This window comes from Rhincodon typus, chromosome 20, assembly GCF_021869965.1.
Source record: "Rhincodon typus isolate 14 chromosome 20, sRhiTyp1.1, whole genome shotgun sequence".
NCBI classification, from domain to species: domain Eukaryota; kingdom Metazoa; phylum Chordata; class Chondrichthyes; order Orectolobiformes; family Rhincodontidae; genus Rhincodon; species Rhincodon typus.
Genome location: NC_063351.1, coordinates 39,725,102 through 39,751,471, shown reverse-complemented (window position 1 = coordinate 39,751,471; position 26,370 = coordinate 39,725,102). Strand labels below are relative to the sequence as shown.

The following is a 26,370-nucleotide window of genomic DNA, read 5'->3' as shown; positions in this document are numbered from 1 at the left end:
TATCCAGCCTCTCCCTGTAACTCAAACCCTCCAGACCAAGCAACATCCTTGTAAGTCTTTTCTGCACTCTCTCAAGTCTAATGCCATCCTTCTCACAGAAGTGCAATATTCCAAAAGTGGCCTCACCAATGTCCTGTACAGCCACAACATGGCACCCCAACTCCTATACTCTTTTTCCAGCAATTTCTGTTTTTGTCTCTTATTCTTAAACATTGACTCCTTGTTCACAAATCTCCCACAAGACAAAACATTTTTTCCACATCCACCTTGAGGATCTTGTACATTTCAATAAGGTCATAGAGTCATGCAGCATGGAAACAGACCCTTTGGTCCAACCAGTCCATAATCCCAAACTAAACTAGTCCCACCTGCCTGCTCCTGGCCCCTGTTCTTCCAAACCTTTCCTATTTCTGTACTTAAGCAAGTGTCTTCAGGGTCAGTGAACCTAGCATGTTTTTCCTTATTTAACATATTTTTCTAATCAGCCTGTTCATAGATGTTATTACACACCTCTGCAGCAGGTGGGACTTGAACCCAGGTTTCCCAGTCTAGGGGTGGAGACCCTACCACTGTTCCACAAAAGGAGCTCTGCATCTGACTCTTACGAACACAGTTTGAATATTTGCAGGTGAAGAGCACTAATTGAGGTTTCATTTTCAGCATTCAAGGAGAAATCTAGTGTGCAGTGTAGTGCCCCTACCTCTGATCCAGGAGACTCGGGTTCAAGTCCCATCTGCTCTACAGATGTGTGATAACATCTCTGAACAGGTTGGATTAGAAAATATCCAGTGGCATGCTGGTATTTTCCCTTTGTCTGAGCCAGGAGAGTCATGTCTTACTCCAGTGGATACAAGCCTAGTCAGTCCAACATTTCCTCATAAGACAACTCTCCTATTCCAAATATAAGTCTGGATAAAACTTCTCTGAATTGCTGCCAACATATTTACATCTTTCCCTACATAAGGAGACCAATACCATACACAATACTCTGCTTTGAATACTTTAGAGGGTGATAGTTCTCAGAGCAATGCAGTCAGAGCCATATAATGGCACAATGAACAATTCAACTGTACAGGAGGAGAGGAAGAAGATTGAAAGAGCAGTATTGATAAGGGATTCTGTAATTAGGGAATAGACAGACATTACTACAGCCATATATGTGACTCCAGGATGGTGTGTCACCTCCCTGATATCATGGTCAAAATGTCACAGAACAGCTGCAGGTGATTCTTCAGGGGGGCGGTGAACAATCAGAAATCATGGTGGATGTGAGTATGAACGACTTAGGTAGGAAGGTACATGAAAATGAAGTCCTAAAAGCAGATTTCAGGGATATTGGAAAGATACTGAAAATCAGGACTTCCAAAGCAGTAATTTCAGGATTTCTCCCAGTCCCACATGCACATGAGCAAAGCAACAGAGATCTGAGTATTTTGGCTAGAAAAATTATATAGGACGGAGGGCATCAGATTTCTGAGGCATTGTGACTGTCTCTGGGGTGAGTGGGACCTATACAAGATCAGCAAATCACATCTGGGAAGGATAGAGACCAACATTCTTTTAGGGAGATTTGCTAATGTGTTGGGAAGTGTTTATAGTAGATTGGCAGTCTGATTGGGAACCTCAGAGGGAGCTCAAGCAAGCAAAACTGGAAAAAGGAAAGAGTGTAACAAGCAAAAATACAAGACAGACAAAACAGTGGAAAGATCAAATAGGATAAAAATTAAGAATAATGTTTTAAAAAAGCTGAGATTATTAAACATAGCATTTGGTAAAACGCTGCTGATTTGAATCCACACCTTAAAGTAATTGGATATGATTTAATTGTCATTACAAAGACGAGGCTGCAAGATGACTGAGATTGGGAACTGAAAATTCAAGGATTTTGCACATTTAAGAGGGATGGGCAAGAGGAAAATGGAGGTGTGGTAGCACTCCTAATAAGGAATGACAACAATACATTAGTAAGAGAATTTTGGTCAAAGAATCAAGATGTAGATTCAATTTAGGGGAAACTAAGAAACAGCAAGGGAAAGTAAGTGTTAGTGAGAGTTTATTTTTTATGTAACACCAAATTGCAGTGCTGATGATGGGCAAGTAATGAATCAAGAAATTAGAGATGCATGTAATGTAATCCACTAATAATGGGCAAATTGAATTTGCATATAGATTGGGTTAACCAAGTCAGCATTAATGCTATGGACAATGAATTCCTGCAGTACTATATATGAGGTGGATTTTTGGAACAGTATGCTGAGTGGTCAACTAGAGATCACATTATGTTTTCAATTTGGTGTAAAGAGAAAAGACTCATTAATAAAGTTGCCATAAAAGAGCTTTTGGAAAATAGTGAACATGATATGAAAGAATTTTGTATTAAGTTTGAACATAACATATTTCATTCCAAAACTAACTACATAAATCTGAGCAAAGGAAACTATGAGAGCATGAGGGGCAAGTTGGCAATGGTGAATTGGAAAATACACTAAAAGATTTGATGGTAGACATGCAATGTATTTAAAGAAATAATATAAGGCTACAACAGACATACATTCCTCCAAGGTACAAACATCAAAGAAAAAGGTAACTCAAGGATGGTTAATGAAAGAAGTTAAAGCTGAATTTTATCAAAGGAATAAGATTGTAAGAATGCCAAAAATAATGGCAAGCCTGAGGATTGAGAATAATTTACGACACAGCAGAGGAGGTCCAAGAACTGTTACGAAAAGTGAAAAGAAAACATGAATGCACGCTAGCAAGAAATATAAAGGAGGACTGTAAAAACACTTTTATCAATATGTGGAAAGAAAAAGATTAGCAAGTATAAATGTGACCCACTACAGGAGGGGGACAGGAAAATTTATTGTGGAGACCAGGGCGATGGCAGAGAAGGTAAAGTTACTTTGTATCTGTATTCACTAAAAAAGATAGAAACTTGCTGATGACAGTGATTACCACTCATTTATTTTGACAGGTTTTTTTTCGGAGGGTGATGATGCCATCCTGTGGTCCACCTCTGACAATGCCGAAAGCATCCCCAAAGCTTCCTCCTAGAATTGACTGATAGGGCCCCAGATTTCTGGATGTGTAGCAAATGTTCTAATTCTAAATCCTCCTTGGATTAAAAAAAGGCTAAGAATTTTTTTTATCCTTCACATTTACTTCGGTATCGTCTTTAATTAATTTATTATTTAAAGCTAAGTATTCAAAACAGCCTGCGAGATGCTATAGACCCATAAAAATGTCCTCTATTGATTTTCCTAAATATCCAAATCTTACCCTTGCTATAATTAAGTTTATTTTTGTGTTAAAGTACACATTGAAGACTTTTATCAATACATGGGTCTGGCTGTGTCCGAGGGCGCAGCAGCGACATCTCCCGATGTTCACCCTCCAGTTGTTTACCGCCCTCGGCGGCTCGTTGTCATGGCATCGACTTCCAACCAATAACAACCCGCTTTAGTGCAGCGTGTTCACTGAAGCAGCCAATGATCTGGAGCTTCCCCGGCACTAAGCAACGGCCGGAAGCTGGACCTGGGAGACAATAACGGAGTAAGGGGGAGAGTTAGAGAGATAGACAGTGAAGAAGAGTGGGAGAGAGATAGTGAGGGGGAGAGAGATAGGGAAGGATAGACAGACAGACAGACAGACAGAGAGGGAGAGATAGACAGACAGACAGACAGACAGACAGACAGTGAGGAAGAGTGAGCGAGGTAGTGGGGTGGAGACAGGGGGAGAGAAGGAAGGAAGGAAGGAGAGCGAGAGAAAGAAGTAGATAGACAGACGATGAGGAAGACAGAGAGAGGGAGAGAGACAGAGATAGTGAGAAAGAGAGATAAACAGTGAGGAAGAGAGAGAGCGGGAGGAAGAGAGAGAGATATAGACAGTGAGGAAGAGTGAGAGGGAGAGATAGACTGTGAGGAAGAGTGAGGGAGAGAGAGAGATAGACAGTGAGGAAAAGTGTGAGAGAGGGAGGGAGTGAGTGCGAGCAGGAGGGAGGGAGTAAGAGAGGGAGGAAGAGAGAGAGGTTGGAAGGCAGTGAGAGCAGGAGGGAGGAAGAAAGAGAGATAGGGAAAGAGTGAGAGAGGAAGGAAGAGAGAGATATAGGGAGGGAGTGAGAGCGAGGGAGTGAGATAGTGAGGGACACTGAGGGCGAAATATAGTGAGGGAATGTGATAGCGAAGGAAAGAGACAGTTAGGGAATGTGACCTAGTCAGGGAGATAGTGGAGAAAGGAAGTCCAAGCATGGAATGAGGAAGAAAGAGTAAGATCGTGAGGGAACGTGAGAAGGAGGGACATAGTGTTTGAGGCAGTGTGATCCAGACAGGGAATGAAGAACAAAGTGTAAAAAGGAAGGAGATAGAAAAAGAGAGAACAGTGAAGCTGAGACTGCTGAGTGGCCCTTTCCATTCTTTGGCCATTAACCCTGGTCCAAGACAAGCCTTGGTCAGGACAAGGGGTGGAGATGGACAATGCAGACTCTCTGTCTCTCAGGTGAGTCCGTCAGCAGCAGCTGCAAGGAAACTTGTTTGCAGTTTCTACACAAAAATAGATTATCAAAGAATGCAAAATATTGAAGCAAGACCTGCATAATAATGCAACATTTGACTCATTGAGCTGGAATCTATCATATGTGTGCTATTTCTCATGTTGTAATTGAACTATGTGCCGCCTCTCTCTCTTTTTGCCTTTTCCCATGCAATTAAAATTAAGTACTAAGTTCCAGGGGTATTCATGCAACATCAGTCCCTTCCCTCTATAAAACTTTCTGCCCTCAACACCATCCTGTGTCATACCCTGGATCATCCTTTCAACCGCAATACCTCCAAATCCCAACCACAATCCCAACCCCTCACCACTTTTTCACACTTGCTGATTGTACCTAATAAGGTTTGAAGAAATACCTAATGGAACAAGGGAAAAGAAGATGGATATATTAATTAAGGATGAATTGGGTGTGAATTGATTGTATGAATACAGGGAGCTAGTGGGCTCTTGTCATACAGGACTAATGTCCAAACCTTGTGAGCTGGGCCTCTGTAAGAGGACTGGGTTCAAGTCCCACCTGTTCCAGAGGTGTGTATCAGTATCTCTGACCAGGTTGATGAAAAGTTATTTAAGAGGAGTTATTATTCAGTGGCGTGTGAGTTTTAAAGTGTGGCAAACTGAAATAAATCTCATGAAAAGTGTGGTTTTGGACTGTTAAAGTACAGTGTATGTTTGGAGCATAAGTGTAGTTGAGTCATATTGTAAGGTTTTGTGGTCCGATTACCTATTCTGTTTTCTAAAGAAGAGCGTTACGACCAATGGAAGAATGAGGTTACAAAGAGAAAATAAATTAAGGCTTTACCTCTTCTATTTAGAAGCAGGATAAGAACCAAGCTTTTTTTATTCAGAATTAGAGTCTTATGGTTTGAAATGGATGAAGTTTGGACAGATTGTTAAATTTCATGGATAAAATTTATGAAAAAAATGATTCATTGGCTGATTCTGAGGCTTGATCAGATTTTGACAAATCTAGGAAGACTGATGTACTCGAAGAGTACATAATGGAATTTAATAGATTCTTTGAAAACCTGCCGCAATTTGTTTTGAGAATTCCTCATTCTGTGGAATTTAAGTTATTGGACTGTGAGAAAGTATCAAGTATGGACAGACTTCTAGTTTTTGATGGGAGTTAAATTTGCATATAAACATATACTGCAAATGACAGAAAATAGAGGATATAATATTAACAAATTGGAGACAGTCTAAATACAGGTCACAGGTGACAATATGAAAGGAGAACTGTACCTAATAGAAATGAGGATAGAAATGCAATTGATAATTTTGAGAAGCAAGGGAATTTTGAATTTACAATAAGCAAACAAACCCCAGAAACGCTCAAGTTGTAGTCCATTGATGTTTCACTTGTGATTCAAAGTACCATTATGCCATGAATTGCCACTAAGGATATAATAAAGTATTCAAAAAGAAGGTCCAGAAAAACAAGATAGAGATACAGATCAAAGAGACGGCAATGTATTGGTCACAAGAAGTTTCAGCCCAGTGATAAATACATTGGTGGCAGAGTCTTTCAGTTGTGCAATATTAGACAGAATGTAGGAGTAAATTACTGACAATAAAAAATGCTGGAAATCACAGTGGTCAGGTAGCATCCATGGAGAGAGAGACCAAGCTAACGTTTCGAATCTAGATGACTCTTTATCAGAGCTGACGTGAAGTATGGAGGGGGCAGCATTTATGCAATGGTGAGGGTGTGGGTTTTTGGGGGAGAAAGGGTGTTGATAGTGCAGATTAAGTGGTCAGAATATGAGAATGGCAGAACAATGCTGTATCTAACTGCCAAACTGGAAAAAACAAACTACCACTGGAGTGGGGGCAGGGGAGAGAGGACATGGTGACAGAAAATGTAACAAGTAAAGCTAAAAGAAAGGGAAGGAATGGGAGTGCGTTCACAATCTGAAGATGTTGAACTCAATACTAAGTCCAGAAGGTTATAAAGTGCCTAGTCTGAAAATGAGATGTTGCTCTTCCAGTTCGGGCTGTGATTCACTGCAACACTGCAGTATGCTGAGGACAGACAAATAAGCATGTGAGCAGAATCCTGTGTTAAAATGATCAGCTTTGGGAAGGTTGGTGTCCTGCTTGTACACAGACTGCAGGTGTTCTGCAAAGCGGTCAGCCAGTCTGCGTTTGGTTTCTCCAATGTAGAGTGGGTCATATTAGGTGCAGTGAATGCAAAACACCAGATTAGAGGAGGTACAGGTGAAATACTACTTCACCTGGGAAGATTGTTTTGGCCCTTGGATGGTGAGCAGGGAGGAAGTGAAGGAGCAGGTGTTGCACCTTTTGTGGTTACATGGGAGGGTGCCATGGGAAAGGATCATGGTGTTGGTGCTCAAGGAATGGACTGGGGTGTTCTGGAGGGAATGGTCCCTGCAAAATGCAGATGGGGTAGTGAGGGAAAAATGTGCTTGGTGCTGACATTCTGCTGGAGTTGTCTGAAATGGCAGAGAATGATCCTTTGCATGCAGAGGCTGGTGGGATGAAAAGTGAGGACAAGGGGGACCCGATCACACTGTTGTGAGTGATGGGAAAGGGCAGGGGCAGAAGCACGGGTGATAGGTCAGATGCAGTTGAGGGCCCTATCAACCACAGTGGGTGGGAAACCACGGTTATGGAAGAAGGAAGCCCCACATCAGCAGTGCTGTTTTGGAAGGTGTCATCGTCCAAACATACAGTGTAGGCAAAGAAACTAGGAGAATGGGATGAAACCCTTGCAAGATAAAAAGGCAGGCATAACTTGGACGCATGTGGGTGCCCATAGCCACTCGTTTGACTTGGCAAAAGTAAGATGAATTGAAGGAGAAATTGTTCAGTGAGAGAACAGGTTCAGCCAAGCAGAGGAGAATGGTGGTGGATGGGGATAGTTCGGGCCTCTGGTCAAGGAAGAAGCCGAGAGCTCTCAGACCATCCTGATGGAGAATGGAGGTATAGAGGGATTAGATACCCATGGTGAAGACATGGCAATTGGGGCCAGGGAACTGGAACAAAAACAAAGTTGCTGGAAAAGCTCAGCAGGTCTGGCAGCATCTGTGAAGGAAAAAACAGAGTTAACATTTCTGGTCCAGTGACCCTTCCTCAGAACTGGAAATTGTCAATATGGCAGAAGGTATCAGAGGATTCACAGATGTAAGTGGGCAGGGTTTGGACAAGGGGAGAGAGGATAGAGTCAAGGTGGGAGGAAATGAGCTTAGTGGGGCAGGAACAGGCCGACATGATGGGCCTACCAGGACAGTCTTGTTTTTGGATTTTGGGAAGGAGGTAAAAGCAGGGTGTCCAGGGTTGGGAGACTATAATGTTAGAAGCAGTGAGGAAAAGATCTCCAGAGGTAATGAGGTCGGCGACAGTCCTGGCAACAATGGCTTGATGTTCGGATGTAGGGTTATAGTCCGGGGGAGGTAGGAAAAGGTGTCTGAGACTTGGTATTGAGCCTATGCAAGGCAAAGATCAGTGTGCTGGACTGCAATGGCACCACCCTTGTTGGCGGGTTTGATGACAAAGTTAGGGTTGGATCTGAGAGGGTGAATTGCAGCAATTTCAGAAGGAGATAGGTTAGGGTGGGGGAGAGAAGCAGAGAAATTGAGATGGCCAATGTCACCTTCACAGTTTTCAATGAAGAAATCAAGGTCTGGTATGAAGCCAGAGGAAGGAGTCCAAGTGGAGGGTAAATACTGGAGGTGGGTGAAAGGATCAGTGGAACAGGGCGAGGGGATGGGGTGTGTCCTGTCTGAAGCAGTGAGCATGGAGATGGAGGCAGCAGAAAAAAAAAATGCAACGTCATTATGAGCCCAAAATTCACTAAGGTGGGGGCATAAGGGTATGAAGCTGAGTCCTTTGCTGAGGACAGTATCCTCAGCCTCAGGGAGGGGTAGGTCAGGAGGTATGGTGAAAACACAGCAAGGGCTGGGTTTGGGGAAGTGACCTCTGGGGGACAGAAAGGAAAAGCATCTGAGGGCTGGGAAGAGGTGGTTGCTAAGGGACGGTGAGGGATTGGCTCTGAGCAAAGGGTGGGAACGGTGTCCGAGAGGGAGATCAGGGAGGGCAATGCAGGATGGGTGTTGGAGTCCATAAGTTGCTGAAGCTTGCGTGCCTTGATTCCTGAAAGAAAGAGAAAAAGTCTTTTGTTGAGGCGACGGATGAGACGAAAGATGAAGTGAAACTGGGGAACGGCACAGCTTTGAGAGAGGGTGAGTCGATGTTGCTGCAGAGTGGTGTCAAGTGTGCACATCTGATGGCGCATGGCACTGATCGTGGATGCATGTGGAATAGACTGACTAAAATGCTATGTGGACTCTCTGAGTAATAACAATTGGAACAAATTTAAGAGATTTGATAGTTCCACTAGTTTCGGATTTGGAGATAATTACACACTGAATTCTTGAAAAAGAGTGTCATGCTTTGTAGAATAGCTGGAACCAATCATTTTATTAACACAGGTCGTGAACAGCTGAATACCATTGTTATTAAGTAGGCCATCGATAAAGAAAGCACAAATGAGATGAGATATGAAGAACAAAAGGCTATTATATTTGGAAAATCTGAGAATTTGTCATTTATACGATATTATAGTCTTGTAATGGAACATAACCTCTCCATTAAGGAAATTAAGGAAGTATTATTGACAGCACAGGTAAAAATTTTTAAACATGTGTTAAATTTACATAGGCAATTTGCTCATCTGTCCTCTGAAATATTACAAATTTTAGGAAAGGATATTGGAATAAGAAATGGAAAATATGATAAGTTCATAGAAAAGACAAGTGACAGATGTCAGATTTGTGAGAAATATTGAAGGACACCATCACAGCCTGTGTTAATAGCAAGAGATTTCAATTAATTTGTTGCCATTTTTAGGTAAAAAAAAATGATTTTGTAAATTTGGCAATCTACAATAATATCTAGTAAAGATATAAAAAGACATATGGATAAGCTAATAGAAAATTGGCTAGGGAACAGATTTGGACCATCCGCAAAATTTCCCAGTGATAATGGGTGTCATGTGATTTTTGACTTTGTCCAACCCAGTCCAACACCAGCACCTCCAGATCATGACCACAGAGGAAATGTACCGTTTGCTAAAGTTCTTGAGAAGTGCCTGGGAATGTTTTTATTACATTAAGGCACATTCTCATTGGTTATGGTGGAGCGCAAGTGAGGGATAACTAAATATTTAGTCAGACTGGCAGCAGGTCGGTTCATTTTGGCTTTTTATTTCCTTCAGGTGGGTGAAAGGTTACACAACACGAAAGGTGCTTTTTGTGAACAATAACACAATATGCTACGTGTGTGGGAACTTTTTGGTCTTCATGGACGTAGACACTCGGCAGGAGAAGGTGCTGCAATGTGAGACTGGGAGTATTGGAGTTTTCACGACCAACAGTGCCAAAAGTATTGTTGCCTTTGCAGAGCAGCGGTTAAAGCCATTCATAAATCTGTACAGCTTTCCTGAACTGACCAAGACTTCTGTCCTCAAGGGTATGTGCTGTTACTCCTCAAAATCAAGGATTCAACACATGTTCTTGATATAAATGTATTAAGCTCCATGTGCTTTTGTGATGTTACACCACAATTACAGTGATAGAATGCATGGCAGCAGAAACAATCAAACTGTGTAAACTTTACTGGCTTTGAAGGATTTTCAAGCCATCAGTCTGCAGCACATTCTACTGTCCCCACTACTGTACATATTCTATGATAATACTGAGTTTCAATCCTGTTTTGTTTCAACTTTACTTCATTTCCTTTTCACGTCCCTTTATCATTTGCTAGCAAAGGTTTTGTTTACACTAAATTTAACTTGTACTATGCCTGTTAATATGCCTCATAGGGACAGCACATTGGAAATGAAGCCCTACTATTCCCAGAGCCATCACAAAAGTAATAAGTAAGAAGAAATCCCTGTTTACCTATCTTTTAAACCCAGGTTGACAGAAAACATGGATCAGATTTCTGTACTTAATGATAATTACTACCTATTACAAATAAATAGATTCTAACTACAGATAAACAATACTGAACCATTGATATATAACTTTACTAGTTAAAACTTTAAACTTGTAAAACTCTCCCTCTACATGCAAATACAGACAGACACAAAAAGAAAAGGTGTTATGGGTGGGAAGGCAGTTCATTATAAATCACCTGGTTTGCTAAGGTGATTGTTTTTTCTGATCAGAACACTACTTCTTGATCTACCTTTTCAGTACTTTCATGTTTTTCTCAGGAGGCACAGGTTAACTGGTTCACACTCATAAAAATCACTGATTTATTAATTACAAGTCACAATTTACAGCAACTGATGAGGGGAAATAAACTAGCTATTTACAGGCTTGCGACACGTGTAACTGCCGAGCTGAAACAGCTTCTTTCCTTGCAGAGGTCTGACGGCTTCTGATCTGAACATTCATACCTCCAAGCTGTTTAATTATCTGGGAGCCAATCACATAGTTGTTGACAGTAGGAAGTCTTTGTCATCAATGACTGGTCATAAATCCAGAGACCAATTGGCCATTTGTTGCTAGCTGAAGCTCCATTCATACACAATCCCCTAGCTTCAGCCTGTCTGCAATGAAACTTTCTGCATTGCTTAAACCAACAGCTACGTAAAAAGCACTTACAATGAGTGTCAGGTAACTTGCTTTAATAAGTGCTACAATCATTCAAGAAGCCTTGGCTCTTTAACCAGTTCTTTTTCCATTTCAGACTGCAATCAAAATATAGATAAATAACAACTTGTTATTTTTGGACTGTCCTGGGAGTGTTTGATGGGGACAGTGTAGGAGTGCTTTACTCTATGTAACCTCGTGTATTACCTGTCCTGGGAATGTTAGATGGAATGGTGTACAGGGACTTTTACTCTGTATCTAACTCTGTGATGTACCTGTTCTGGGAGTGTTTCATAGGGACTGTGTAGAAGGATCTTTACTCTGTACCTAACCCCATGCTGTACCAGTCCTGGGAGTGTTTGATGGGGACAGCGTAAGGCTATAAGATGTAGGAGTAGAAGCAGACCATTCAGCCGAATGAATCTGCCCTGCAATTAATTAGATGATGGCTGACCTGATAATTCTCAACTCCAGTTTCTTCCCTTGCCCTCATAACCCTTGATCCCTTATTGAAAAATGCCACAGAATTCCAGTTGTGATCTGATTAGTGCCTTATATAGTTTTAGCAAAACCTCCCTACCTTTATACTCCATTTCCTTTGAAATAAAGGACAACATTCCATTTGCCTCTTCTATTACCCGTTGAAATCGGATACTAGCTTTCTGTGATTCATGATTGAGGACTCCCAAATCACTCTGTTCCATAGCTTTCTGTGGTGCTTATCTATTTAAATAAGGTTCATCTCATCTATTCTTCCTTCCAAAGTGCATAACCTCACGTTTTTTCTGCATTATATTCCATCTGCTGAGTTTTTATCCACTCACTAAATCTGTCCATCTCCCTCTGCAGACTCTTTGTGTTATGATCACCACTTGACTTCTCATCGATTTTTGTGTCATCTGCAAACTTGGCTATACTGTGGTACATGTAAGGGGAGATTTAGTCTGTATTTAACTCCATGCAGTATCTACCCTTTCCATGTTTGCTGCTGTTTTTTGATGTACAATTGGTGTTATATTCTTAATTTCTAACATTCTTAAAGTTGATGAGCGTGAATGTCACAAAAACAGGAGGCTTTCATGATGATAGTTGGTGCTTTGTTTTTCAGATGGGGCTGAGTTAGAGTATACGCTTCTGGAGTTCAGCTACTCAGACTTCTACTTTGCTACCTTCTCCTCGCTCCCAGAATTCAATCTAACCATCTGGTAAATTTCCTGTTACAGATATTGAATTTTATTGCACAATACCATGAGAATGTGGTCCAGGTTATCACAGAGAGTATAGTCAAGGCACGTAGCATAGATGTTTTGAAGGAAAACTAGATGAGCACATGTGGGGCAAAAAGAACAGATTAATTTGCTGACAGTGGTCTTGCATGGATCTAATGAATCATAGAATGTCCAGCACCAAAATAATCTTCATAATTACACTTACTGCTCTAGAGCATTTCCTAGTATAGTAAAGTCAGGTGTGCACTGTTGTAAATGTACATTAATAGGCTTTATTAAACATAACTGCATACATAGAATGATCAGAGAGGACACAATTTAGAACCTAAAGATGGCATTGAGGGAACTTCAACCTGTATGTATCCCCATGTTGTACCTGCCCTGGGAGAGTTTACGGTCAGTGCAGATGAAGTGGAGACGGCATAAACTGATAGCCAAGTTCCATACCCATGAAGATGGCCTCAGCCGCGATCTTGGGTTCATGTCGCACCACATGTAAGCCCATCATACTGTTCTGTGCTTGTAAAATCTTCCTTACTGTTCAGTTTTGACACCATCACCTTGATAACTTGTTATGATCTCTCTACCTTTAATTAGTTTGTACAATTTTGAATTACTTGTTACCCTCATCATGCAACTCTTATAGCTATCATGTTGTTCCAGCCAATGGTTTGTCTCTGGCACCATCTTATTTTTGATTTTTTGTAATTATCTCTCTGCCTTAATTAATCAATCATAGGCCATCCCTTCACTTACTATTCAGCTATTGACACTTTACTCACACCGTTTGACACTTTTGAACATCCACAAAGACTTGTTTCTCAGCCTGTTGACACTCCACTCGCATCATTTGTACTATCTTTTGATGCTCTTAATTACCTTGAATTATCTTGTAATGATCTCTCTGCCAATAAATTCTGTGCCTGTGTGTTTCCCTCCACTTCACCTGATGAAGGAGCAGCAGTCCGAAAGCTTGTGATTTCAAATAAATCTGTTGGACTATAATCTGGTGTCCTGTGACTTCTGACTCAGTGCAGATGAAGATTTACTCTGGATCTAACCCTGTGCTGTCCCTGTTCTGGGAGTGTTTGATGTGGACAGTCGAGAATGAGCTTTACTCTGAATCTAATCCCATGCTATACCTACCCATGGAAATGTTTGATGGGGATTATGTAGAGGTAAATTTACTCTGTATCTAAACATCTGCTCTGTCTGCCCTGGAGTATTTGATGGGGTCAATGTAGAGGGAACTTTATTTCTAACCATGTGCTATACCTGTTGTTAAGGGTTTTGGTGGGGTGGGTGGTTGTGTTTGCAGGAAGCACTATTGATAGGGACAGCATAGTGGAAGTATTAGTCTGCCTCTGACCTTGTTTGATATTTCTCATAGAATGGTGAAATGATCAGATTAGTGTCTTGCAAGCATTGTGCAACCTAAATATTTTCCTTCTTTGATAAGTCTGAATAATTACAATTAAGAATCTTAGATGAAAATGAATAAAGATCACGTGCAATGATTTGACCTTTTGTCTATAATATTCTGTATCAGCCCTTGTATACTACTGCAATAATAATTTTGCCTCTGCAGCCTGACTTTGTGTTTTAATTTAGTTGTGTTCTTTATGATGTCCTGTTACACATGGCAGTCTGTGAACTTGATGACAAAACAGGAAGAATTGTATACATCATGGTATGTGCTAAACTATCCATGTGCTGCTTTGTGCCTAAGGGTCGAAAAGCGGCAATGACTAGTCATGCCTGCTGTAATTAATCTTTCCTTTCCCAGTCCTGTTGGCAGCAGTGTCAGGGGACTGACTTGTGCTCACCCTGGCTATTTCCCAGACACTACTGGTTTTTGCAAAACTCTTGTTCAGATCTGATATTTGCAGCTTGAAAATCTGACATCTTCAACATTTTTGTTCCACAAACATTTGATATCTGAAATAGTTGGGAAGGAATGTCCGCTTCATTTGTTAATCTGTTTTTATTGGTCTCAATTTTAAGGAACTGGAAAACAAACATTCGTCTTTGTAGTGAGTCTCTTCTAGGCATGAAACCTACTGTTCTGAGCTTTAACCCCATGAACCAGCTCCAGTTGTGTCTGGCCAATGAGGAATGCCTGTTACTGTGGAATATTGAACGATGTGATGACTTTCACCTATTAAAGCGCATGTAAGTGGCATGTACCAAAAGTCGTAACTACTACTTTCTCAAAAGCACATTTTATCATAGATATCTGGGCATCTACAGTGTCTTATTTCAGTAACACAAAGAAAGGAATACTTTTATCCAGCATCCTTCACAATCTCAGGATGTTTCAATGTGCATTGTAGTTATTGGGGTTATTTTCAAATGTCTATATTTAAAATGTAGAAAATACGGCAGCCAGCCTGTGAACTGCAAGACCCTACAAGCAGCAAATATAATGACAATCATTTCAACTATGAATTGTTCCTGAAGGGATATGTATTGAACAAGGTATTAACCTGTACTTCTTAAAATAGTGCAATAGGACCCTTTATGCCAACCTGAGATAATAATGGGGCCTCAGTTTAATGTCTGATTTGACACTGAAGTGCAGTACTTCCTCTAACTACAACACTGGAATGTAGACCTGGAATGTACAATGGACAAACGTAATTTTCAGCTTCCCTCACTGAGATTTTGTACTGAACTCCTAATTCCAAATTGGCTAATTTTACAATGCCATTATATGCTTTAGTAAAAACAGCCTGGAAACAGACACATAAAGTAAATCAATACAAGTCAGCATTCAAAGTGGCGATTGAGAAGGTTCAGAATAAATGTGTTTCCAGAGGTCCCTGCATGTCAAAAAAAATGTGCATAGTAGGATAAACAAAAAACAAAAGTTCTTTTGAATATCAAGAGTAGAATATTGCAGAAAGACTTGAGGACAACAGAAAACACAATGATAAAATTGATAAGTAGATTTTAGCAACTGAGCCCAGATATAAAAAAAACTGTGAAGGTAAAATCAAGAAATCCCAAAAATATTTTATAAAAACAACGCCTTTGCGGGAGACAGTGGGCATAGTGGTAATGTCACTAAACAAGTCACTGGGGGAATTTAAAATTTAGCAGTAAATCTGAATTACAGAGCTAGTTATCAGTAATGCTGGCCGTTAGAAATATCATTGATTGTCGCTGAAATAACTGCACAAAGGCCAGTATCCTGTTACCAAGTCGCCCTTTATTTGCATGTGCACAGTACATGGACTCTGACCAGATAACCCAGATACAGTCCCTAGAGCGAGGAGTCTCTCTAAATCTCCAGTTTATATCTGTCAGCCAAGGCGCCTTGATTGGGGTTGTTAACCTGGACCAACCAAGGATCTCATAGTCAATGAGATCCACCTGGCCCTTGTTCCAATCATTACATCCATCCCCCACGAATTGCTGGGATGTAGGCCTATTCTTTCTCTTGTGGCTTGTCCTGGGACATTTTCACCCCAGTTCCAGTTCCACTGACTCTGATTTGGACTGTAGCCCGTCTCTCATGCCCAGAGTGTCTCAGGAGAGATTCTGAGGTTTCTTCGATGCGAGAGGGAGGGGGAGAACCCACGGTTTCTGACAGCATTTCTGGCTATTCTGAGGGGCCAGGTAAGTTTTACTCCTGCCTCATGTGACCCTCATGTTTGTTCAGGTCTGCCTCACCTACCCAAACTTTGTTTCTCACGGGACCTGTCCACGCGTTGCCCTCTCCTTGTACACATGCAGCGCCATTTCCCTAGTTCTGACCCCAAACTTTGTCCCCTAAAGTAGACTGTTTCTTTCACTTGGCAGAAGCTTGTGGCCAGCATTGGCATTTCTATTGCCATTTCACCCTTCCCCCAGGTCTGGGAATATAAGGTTTAACCTGGTGTGGAGTCTTCTCTCCATTAGCAACTCTGCTGGAGCAATCCCTGCATTTCTATGAAGGATGGTCCTATAATAAAACAGGAACTGGAATATTTTGATATTGAGTGAAGCTGTAGCCTGTTTCTTTAAGTTTGCCTTCAATGTTTGGACTGCTCTATCTGCCAGACCATTGGATGATGGATGGTATGGAGCTGTCTGAACATGCTGAATGCCGTTTGACTTTAGGAAACACACAAAATCCCTGCTGGTAAATGACATTCCATTGTCTATGACAAATACTTCTGGGAGTATGTGTATTGCAAATGATGCTTGTAGCTTTCACAACTGTCATCGCTGACTTTGCCAAATTAATTCTGACCAAGAACATTGAACCAATGAAAGGACCAGCATAGTCAATTTGTAACTGGGTCCAGAGTTTACTGAGCCATTCCCATGAATGTGGGAGAGCTGCTGGCAATAATATTTGCCCTTGTTGGCAGTCTGGGCACTGCTCCACTGACACAGCTATGTCAGCATCCAATCCTGGCCCCAAACGTAACTTCTTGCCAACATTTTCATGTTGGAAACCTCTGGATGACCCTGGCGGAGTTCAGCCAGTATCTGGTGGCGACCTTTACTCGGGACAATCATTCTTGCTCCCCATGGTAATATGCCATAGAGGTATGGTGATTTGGTCTTGCCAGGCTCAGAAAGTTTTCAATTCTGGTTGTGGTGGCCCTTTTGTTTCCCCCATCACCACCAGCTGTTTTAGTTTTGCCAGAAAGTGATCTTTTTGTATCCACAGTCAGATATTGTCAGCAGTGACTGGAAAGGTGTCCAGAAAGTTTAAAACCAGAATGGATTCTTCGAGAAGGCACCACCAGTGGTGTATCTGCCAGTGGGAGGTGGCTCAAGGCATCTGCATTAGCCACTTGGCATCCTGGATGGTGTTCCAACTTGAAATTCCATGTACTGAGATTAAGGGCCCACCGCTGAATTTGACCAGAAGCTGTGGTGGCACAACCTTGTCTTTAAGTAGTCCTAGCAGGGGTTTGTGGTCTGTTACTATTACAAATCTACATCCATAAAGGTATTAGAGTCATAGAAGCATAGAGCTGTACAGCATAGAAACAGACCCTTCAGTCCAAATCGTCCATGCCGACCAGATATCCTAAATAAATCTAATCACATTTGTCTGCATTTGGCCCATACCTCTTTAAATCATTCCTGTTCATATATCCATCCTGGGACAAGCAAAGCAGAGACAAGCACAGGAATTCCTAGAAGGCTGGTACTCCAAGAAGAAAGCCATCAACAAACACATAGAGCTCGACCCCATATACACTCCACTGCGAAGGAAAACCGGAAGTGAGGTTATCCAGCTCAACGGACTCCAGAGTTCAAATAACTGGCGGGAAAACACAACAGTGTTTCATTGGAGGCTGGACTAATGATGTTACCCAGCAGGGTAATGAAACGTCTGCAGAAAAACAACGAACCAGCTTGAATACAGATAATATGGTTACCAAGACAAAAACAGAAATTGCTGGAGAAATTCAACAAGTCTGGCAGCATCTGTGGAGAGAAAGCACAATCCAGTGACCCTTCTTCAGAGCATAGTTCTTTGAAGCCTTGAAAACTTCCTCCAGAAATGAAAGCTGACTTATATCCTTAGTATAAAATTGAACCAGCAGTGTGCCTGGTTTCCATTTTAAAATTTTGTAGGTATCCAATGCAAAGAATGGATATGCCTTATATCTCTACGCACCTTGATAACACAGCCTATATCATCTGCTTGATTCCATGAACTGTGTTACAAAGCTCTGCTAAATAAGATATACATTTCTGGGGTAGAAAATTGAGGCTGCTTTTATATGTAAAATATATGTAACTAATTGTGGGTCATGGCTGAGAAGGGAAGGGTCTTGACTCATATAAGCAAGTACATGATTTTTGAGGCTAGAAAATGCGATTGTCTGATATTGTATAAGTGAACTTTTATGCCTTGATTCATGGCATTCTAACTCTGAAGGGAGGAGTGCACTGATAATCAAGCTGTACCAAAAGTGTAAATGTCTTATTGAATCACCAAAATTGTCAGTTTGTTTCTCTTTATTACTTTTATCTAGAACAAAAGACAAATTAATCAGGTTTCTTCAATAAACTCAAAAATAACATTTACTGAGAACAAACCTATTCTTTAAACAATTGGCCAAATGGATTATTAAAAAGCTACTACGCAGATTTAAATTATATCCTCTTAATCTATCCCACCCCACAAACACATTCACACATGGACAAGACAACACATCTCTGCACAGGTATCGTAGGTTTTTAAAAATATGCAAAATGTAACAATAGCCCTGTAGATAAAAGGTTAAAAGTTATCTTAGAAGTTCAAAGATAGAATGAGTTGACTTCTCAAAATTCCCTTTTGAAGAAATCTGAATGCTGAGTTACAGAATGATGAAAGATCTTTGGATCATATTTCAGTTTCAGGTGGGAAACAGGAGTTCTGATGATTAAAACTCCATTATTATTTAAAGAGTTCACTAACAGAGAACCTGCACTGGCTTTACAGTAAAGATTTTCTTTTTACTGAGATAGCACTGCTTTTCGTCGCAAGCTACTGCAGAACTGCCACAACTGCTACATTCGGGTGATTACTGATAAAAGCTATTTTCGTTCAGAAGCACAGATCCAACAGTTTTCCAAGTCTATTTGTCCAACAATTGAGGCATAAAATCCATCTCTTATCTCTTCTTAAAAGCTTTACTGGGCAGTCTTTCCACAGATAAAAGTAGGTCTGGCAGCATCTGTGAAGAGAGAAACAGAGTTAACATTTCAAATCCAATATGACTCTTTTTCAGAGTTGGATGCAGCCAGACCTGCTAAGCTTCTCCACCACTTTCTGTTTTATTCTTTCCACTAAGTCAGTTGACTTTGGTAAACTGTGATAAACCACCTTCTCTTTGAGCTTTTAATTTTTAGTTTCCAAGGAATCACACAATAAATTTCTTTGCAATCCAGTAATGCCCAAATAATTCTATTTTTCAATTTTCCATGGTCCATACATATATATATATGTATTTTAACAATAGTTAAATGTGGTTGACAATGATGAAGAGAGCTATAGCCTCAAGAAGACGGCAATGGACTGGTCAGATGGGCAAGAAAGTGGCGTGTGGAATCAACCTGGAGAAGGTTGGGGTGATCCATCTTAGAAAAACAAGGCAACAAGATACACAATAAATGGTAAGATAGTGAGAAGTGTAGAGGAATAGCGGCATCTTGGAAATGCATGTCCCTACAGGTAACAGGACAGGTAGATCAGATGGTTAAAAGACATACAGAATATTTTCCTTTATTACCTGAGGCCTAGAATTTAAGATCAGGGAGATTATGTTAGAGCTGTGCAAAACAATTAGACCATGACTCGAGTGCTGTGACAGTCCTAACTACAACATTACAAGAAGGATATGATTACATTAGAGAGGTGACACAGGCAATTGATAAAAACATTACAAGGACTTTGAGGAAGAATGAGGAAGGATTAGGAAGGTTGCGTTTGCTTTCTTTGGTCCAGAAAATGCTGAAAATTATGGACATCCTGGAATGGATAGGAAGGACTTAATTCCATTACCAGAGAGGTTAACAATCAGGACTAATGGACTTAAAGTAATTGGCAAAGGAATTAAAGTGTAATTGAGAATTTTTTTATCCAGAAAGTGGAGTAAAGTCTGGACTTTACTGCCTGAAAGGTTAGTAGATATATCAACTCTCATTGCATTTAAAGATCCTGGATATGCATTTAAAAATGTTTTAACCTACAGAGTAATGGAGCAGGAACTGGAAAGTGGGATTTGGCCAAATCACATTCCTCAAATGCTGTGTATTTTTGATGTTTATGTTTGGCCAGGGAGTTTATCTTGTCTGCCTCCCCATGAGATGATATGGAACCAGGTGATGGGGGTATCTTTATTGTGATGTACAAGGTATCACAACTACATGATCCAGGTTAGAGGGCTGCTTTGTCTCTCTTTGCCTGAATGCTCTAGTGATGCAGGAAGTATACTGGATGACAGTGGCCAGAATTTTTCATTTAATAAGACAAAACTACAAAACCCATACCAAGTTAAACTACTATAAAAGTGCCTTGAAGATGGCGAGGGAAGAGTTTAAATTTATCAGTGAAGACAGTGTATTGAATAAAACCTGTTGAGGACAAATGGACAAAGTATTGAGCAATGTAAGTACACGGTAAGAATAGAACCATTAAAATAGCATAGAAATTCACAGCTCAGCAAGAAACCACTCTGGTCATCATACCTGTGCTTCACCAGAAGGGTGTATATATTGTTCACTCACTGTTCCCACAGAGAACCTTGATCCCATTATTCGAGTTGAAACTTTCCAGTAACTTTCTCATAGTTCCCCCATAAGGGGGAACCACATCAGATTGGACTGCATGCCTGTTTTGCTCCTACACAACCCGATCTGATTCCATTTGTTCCCACTGGAAAATTTATGTTGAAATGAACCCTACGTATATTTTCTCCAGGAAGTCAGTGCAAGGGTTGTGTGAATCAGCTGACAGATTTTTCTAGAAAGGCCTTGATTTAGCGCATGAACTTTATACCTAGGTCTCTGCCAGTGGCAGTAGTGGAAGAATGTAGCTTACACTATTTGAAAACATCCTGGTTAGACGATGCTGCAGACAGTGATGAATGCAACAAAATTGTAATGGGTTAAAATAAAATAAAGGCACTTTAAGGGAAGTGAAAGTTAAGTTAACATTTAATTGGATACATCGAATGTGGTTACCAATATGAAAAGATGTTGAGTAGATCAGGTAGCTCAATCTCCAAAATTTTGTTATTTTTCTCTGCAGAGATGTAAAGCTCCCTGCAGAAGACGGATCTCAAGCAGTTTTAGAGGATGTTGGGATTGGTCCTGACAGCAGTGCTTTGACTTACTATGGCCCAAAGATGTTAATATCAGCCCAGGCAGGTCTTGTGGGAAACATGGCCAATACATTTGTGGTAAGTTTCTTTGGATTTTGTTCAACATCTTGTGCGTCAGAGCTCAGCTTGAGCCACACATTGTTCAGAGTTAACACATTATAGAATCTCACAGCACAGAAATAGGCCAGTTGACCCATCATGCCTGTACCAGCTCTTTCAAAGAGAAATCTAACTAATCACACTTGCCACTCAGCTTTTCCCATAATTTTACAACTCTTTCCTTATGCATATTTTCTGGCAAATGTTATTTCCTTTTAAATAGAACTTGGAAGCTAGCTGCTTTTTCTTTCCCCGTGCTGTCTCTGACAATAAGTTCCCAAGTATCCTCAGCCTGGTAAAAGTCATAAATGTAGCAGCTGCTCTAAGGTGAGCAATCCCTGAGGTACAGCAACCAGGAACATGCTCAGTTTGATACCAACTAACTGTTGAATAACATTTTGAGATCAAGTATGTGTGTATTTTGAGACATGATGTGTGGTGAGTGGAGTGTGCTTCAGAGGACATACAATTGCCAATGCTCTACACCACAAAAGTTTTTCTGACTTTGGACAGAATCTTCATGAGACTTTGAGGATTCTTGCCTTCTGACTATAAAGCTGGTAAGAGACCCAGGCTACCTTTCCCAGGGAAGGCCTGTTAAAAAAAATCACAAGCCAATCAGGCAATGGCAAGGCTACAGGTAGGAGGGTAGATCTTTCCGTGGAAGCAAGACCCTGACTGTGGATGTCCCACTGTTTCGAGAGTACTAGCCAATCAGAAACTGGTAGCTGTGTACTCAGCAACATCAGGGAGGTGGCTGCTTCCAGAAGAGCAGTGTTCCAGGATTGCAGAGGATACAGCACACTTAAATGAGATGGGGGAGGAGAAGGAGGGAAAGGGCGGGGACATGGGTTCATATTTACAGAGAGTGATGTAGGGGGATTAGAAACAAGGGCCAGGATATAGCCCCTTAGTGGACAATGAGAAGCAGGGCGTAAATGAAGAGGAGGAAGTGAGATTGGGAGGGAGCTGACATTGAACAGACAAATGCCCTGGCTCTTCCTGTACTCCTGTTGTCCAATTCCAACCCTATACCAATCCTAACCCCAAACCCAAGCCTGTTCCCTAGACTGAACTGTAAATCTAATCTCAAACATAATCCTACTCCCAACATTCATTTGATCACCAACCTAACCCGAGCTATAATCTTAAAATATATCCTACTCTTCACAGTATAACGTCCTGCAGTACTGCTAAGTGCCTCTGAGAAAAACATAGCTGATATTTGGTTTTCAAAAAAAAATGCATGAGTCAGTTTACATGTAATGAAAGTATCTCATTAAATGTAATATATATGAATATACATATCTTTGCTCTTTTACATTTTCCCTTTCCTGAAGCCACGGGAACTACAGAAAACTTTGATTAAGCCTGTGTCTGTCTGCTGGACCCCAAATTCCGATTTATATGTTGGCTGTAAAACAGGACACCTTTTACTTGTAGATGCTGAGTTGCATAGAGCTGTTGTATTTGCCACACCATCCGGTGAACAATTGTCCCCAGGTAAGAATATTTATCTGAGTACTGTCTGAAACCAAGACTCTGACTTTGAATAAGGAGGTAATGAGCTTTGAAGTGAATCTTGATAGTTGGTAAATGGAGTACAATGTGGGAAAGTGTGAATTATCCATTCGGTCATAAGAATAGAAAAACAAAACTTAAAAGGCATGAATCATTTAATTGTTAATGTTTAGAGAACATACTAAGTACATAAAATTAACATGCAAATACAGAAAGTAATCACAAAGTAATTATTACAAGGACAAAGAAATCTTGCTACAATTGTAAAGGATTTTGCTGAGATTATACCCAGAATACTGTGCACAGTTTTGATCTTCATATTTAAGCAAGAATATACTTGCTTTACAGATGATATATTGAAGGTTCGTTAGATTTGATCTTGGAGATCAGAAGACTGAGAAGTGATCTCAAATGACATTCTGTAGGGTCTTGATGTAACGTGTTTCTCCTGGCTGGAGAATCTAGAACACAAAGAACCAGTCACAAAACATTTTTTTAATCATTCATGGGATGTGGGTGTCATTGGCTTGATCCGTGTATATTGCCCATCCTTAGTTGCCCTTGAGAAGGTAGTGGTGCGCTACCTTCTTGAACCGCTGCAGTAGGTTGATGGACAATGCCAGTGGGGAGAGAATTCCAGGATTTTGACCCAGCGACAGTGAAGGAGTGATCAGGATGGTGAGTGGCTTCGGCGGGGAGCTTGCAGGTGGTAGTGTTCCTATGTATCTATCTGCTGTCCTTATCCTTTTGGATGGAAGTGATCATGTGTTTGGAAAATGTTGTTAAAGGAGCCTTAGTGAACTTCTGTGGTGCAATTGTAGATGGTACAAACTATTGCTACTGAGAGTTGGTGGTGGAGGAAGTGAATGTTTGTGGATGTGGTGCCAATCAAGAAGGCTGCTTTGCCCTGGATGGTGTCAAGCTTCTCAAGTATTTGGAGCATTCTGCGGTGATGAAGCCAGACCATCCTTCACAACACCAGAGACAGGTAGAACCTCAGTATGTGGTGACATTTGGTGTTTACATTCCAAAGGTCTGTGCACAGCTTGATGCAGCCACACTCAAAGGTGGCCACCAGAATGAGGACGGCATGGGGTACATCTTTCCCCCCGCTTATCCAGAGCTTTGAACATAGTGTCCTTGTGGACACTGTCCATCTTTGACCTCCAAATAAGCTCTGACCAATCAGGTCATACCTACCACTAATGTCCACCAATCACCACCATTCCGCCTCCAACCCTTCCCCTCCTCCTTTACCTGGAGCTTCCCCTATCCTCACATCCAGTCCTAAAGAAGGGTTATACCTGAAGTATTGGCTGCTCCTTTATTCCAGATGCTGCCTGGCCTGCTGTGTTCTTCCAGCCTCCTGTTTGTCTACCTTGGATTCCAGCATCTGCATGTTTTTTGTCTCTCCTTGAGTATTGTTGGAGTTGCAATCATCCAAGCAATTGGGGAGTATTCCACCACACTCCTGCCTTGAGCCTTTCAATGGTGGACAGACTTTTGGTAGTCTGAAGGGGAGTTACTCATCACAGTTGCTATCCTCTGACCTGGTCTTGTAGGCACTGTATTTATATGACTAGTTCAGTTCAGTTTCTGTTTGGTGGTAACCTCCTGGATGTTGATAGTGGGAGATTCAGTGATAGTAATACCATTGAATGTCAAGGCACAAAAACAGAACTCGGCAGTTCTGCCAGTATCTGTGGGAAGAAAACAGACTGTGCCTTTGTAGTCACCCGAACCATCTTCCACTTATCTGGAGGTCAATGATGGACCGTGTCCACAAGGACACTATGTTCAAAGCTCTAGATAAGGGGTGCAAGGATGTACCCTATGCCATCCTCATTCTGATAGCCACCTTTGTGTATGGCTGCATCAAACTGTGCATAGACTCTTGGTATGTAAAAACAAAGTGTCACTATATACTGAGGTTCTACCTGTCACTGGTGTTGTGAAGGATGTTCTGGCCTCCTCACCACAGAATGCTCCAAATAGTTGGACCATTCCATATTATCTGTCCCTCATGGAAAAATTTACAAAGAGAAACACATTTGACCACAAGTCAGAGTCGCCAGAATAAGTGGGTAAAGGTGGGTACAATTACAACATTTAAAAGACATTTGGATAGGAAAGGTTTAGAGGGATATGGGCCAAACACAGACAAATGGGACTAGTTCAGGTTAAGAAACCTTAGACTCCCTGCAGTGTGGAAACAGGCCCTTTGGCCCAACAAGTCCACATTGACTCTCACAGCATCCCACCCAGACCCATCCCCCATAACCCACCTAATCTACACATCCCTGAACACTATGGGCAATTTAGCATGGCCAATCCACCTAGCCTACACATCTTTGGACTGTGGGACGAAACTGGAACACCTGGAGGAAACCCATGCAGGCACGGGGAGAATGTGCAAACTCCGCCCAAGGGTGGAATTGAACCCAGGCCCCTATTGCTGTGAGGCAGCAGTGCTAACCACGGAGCCACCATGCCGCCCCTCAGCATGGACATGATAGGCCGAAGGGCCTGTTTCCTGCTGTATGACTCTATGAATCTGGTGACTCTATCAGAACTGTTAGTAGCTAGGAAAAGTCGGCATTTATGCTGAAGCTGAAGTGAGGAGATACGTGTCAAGGGGAGATGTGAGTGGATAGATAGAGATAGAACCCAGAGAGAGAGATATGAAAGGGCTAGGTAAACAAGGAGATAATGGATAGCAGACCAGAACAAAAGAAAAGCTGACTAAGACATAATAAAGACTGAGAATGAGAAAATGGTTAGCTGTACTGAATGCAACCCATATAATGTCATAATGGGCCTAGGAGTATGTGGGAATGGGTGACTGTGCCAAAAGTAACCCATGTCATAACAGGACTGGGTGTGGGGTGAGTTAAAAAAGGACATGGAAGGATGGAATCAGGCTCTCAAGTTATTGAACTCGGTATTGAGTCTGAGAGGCAGCAGGGTCCCCAGGCAGAAAAAGTGATGTTGTTCTTTGAGCTAGCGCTGACGTTCACTGGAACACTGCAGCAGGCCTGTAACAGAAATGTTGGCCAAGGAACATGGTGATGTGTTGAAGTACCAGCTAACTGGAAGCTCGGTGTCATTTTTGCAGACACAGCATAGGTATTCTGCAAAGTGGAAACCTATCCCTTTCATATATCTCTCTCTTTCTGTGTTCCATCTCCACCTGTCTGCTCACCTTTCCCTTAACCCCGCTTTCTGCAACTTTGGCTTAAATGCCAATTTTTCCTAGCTACTAACAGTTCTGATGAAGAATTACCAGACTTGAAATGGTAACTTTGCTTTCTTCCCACAGATGATGCCAGGCTTGCTGAGTTTCTGCATCAATTTCTGTTTTTTATTTCAGATCTCCAGTATCTAGAGTTCTTTGCTTTATTCAAATGTCAAGGGATAGTTAAATTCTCTTTTTCTTAATTCATTCATGGGACGAGGGCGTCGCTGGCTAAGCTGCATTTATTGCCCATCCCTAATTGTTCATCATTGCTTGGCATTTGTGTGGCATGA

General features: G+C 41.3%; 1 protein-coding gene across 4 annotated transcripts in view; it reads left to right on the top strand.

Moving 5' to 3' along the window:
- Positions 1-4,056: 4,056 nt before the first annotated feature.
- The window catches only part of cfap43 (cilia and flagella associated protein 43), a 73,702-nt gene continuing 51,388 nt past the window's right edge, over positions 4,057-26,370 (top strand). The window contains exons 1-6 of one of the 4 annotated variants that reach the window (XM_048608958.1): positions 4,057-4,494; positions 9,788-10,041; positions 12,280-12,376; positions 14,405-14,572; positions 21,150-21,300; positions 22,662-22,824. In XM_048608958.1, coding sequence (XP_048464915.1) covers positions 4,466-4,494; positions 9,788-10,041; positions 12,280-12,376; positions 14,405-14,572; positions 21,150-21,300; positions 22,662-22,824 — 862 coding nt within the window. In that variant the 5' untranslated portion in view covers positions 4,057-4,465. Of the gene's footprint in view, positions 4,495-9,787; positions 10,042-12,279; positions 12,377-13,355; positions 13,579-14,404; positions 14,573-21,149; positions 21,301-22,661; positions 22,825-26,370 lie in introns of those variants that run through there. The other 3 variants (XM_048608960.1, XM_048608959.1, XM_048608962.1) reach the window with 3 other exon arrangements.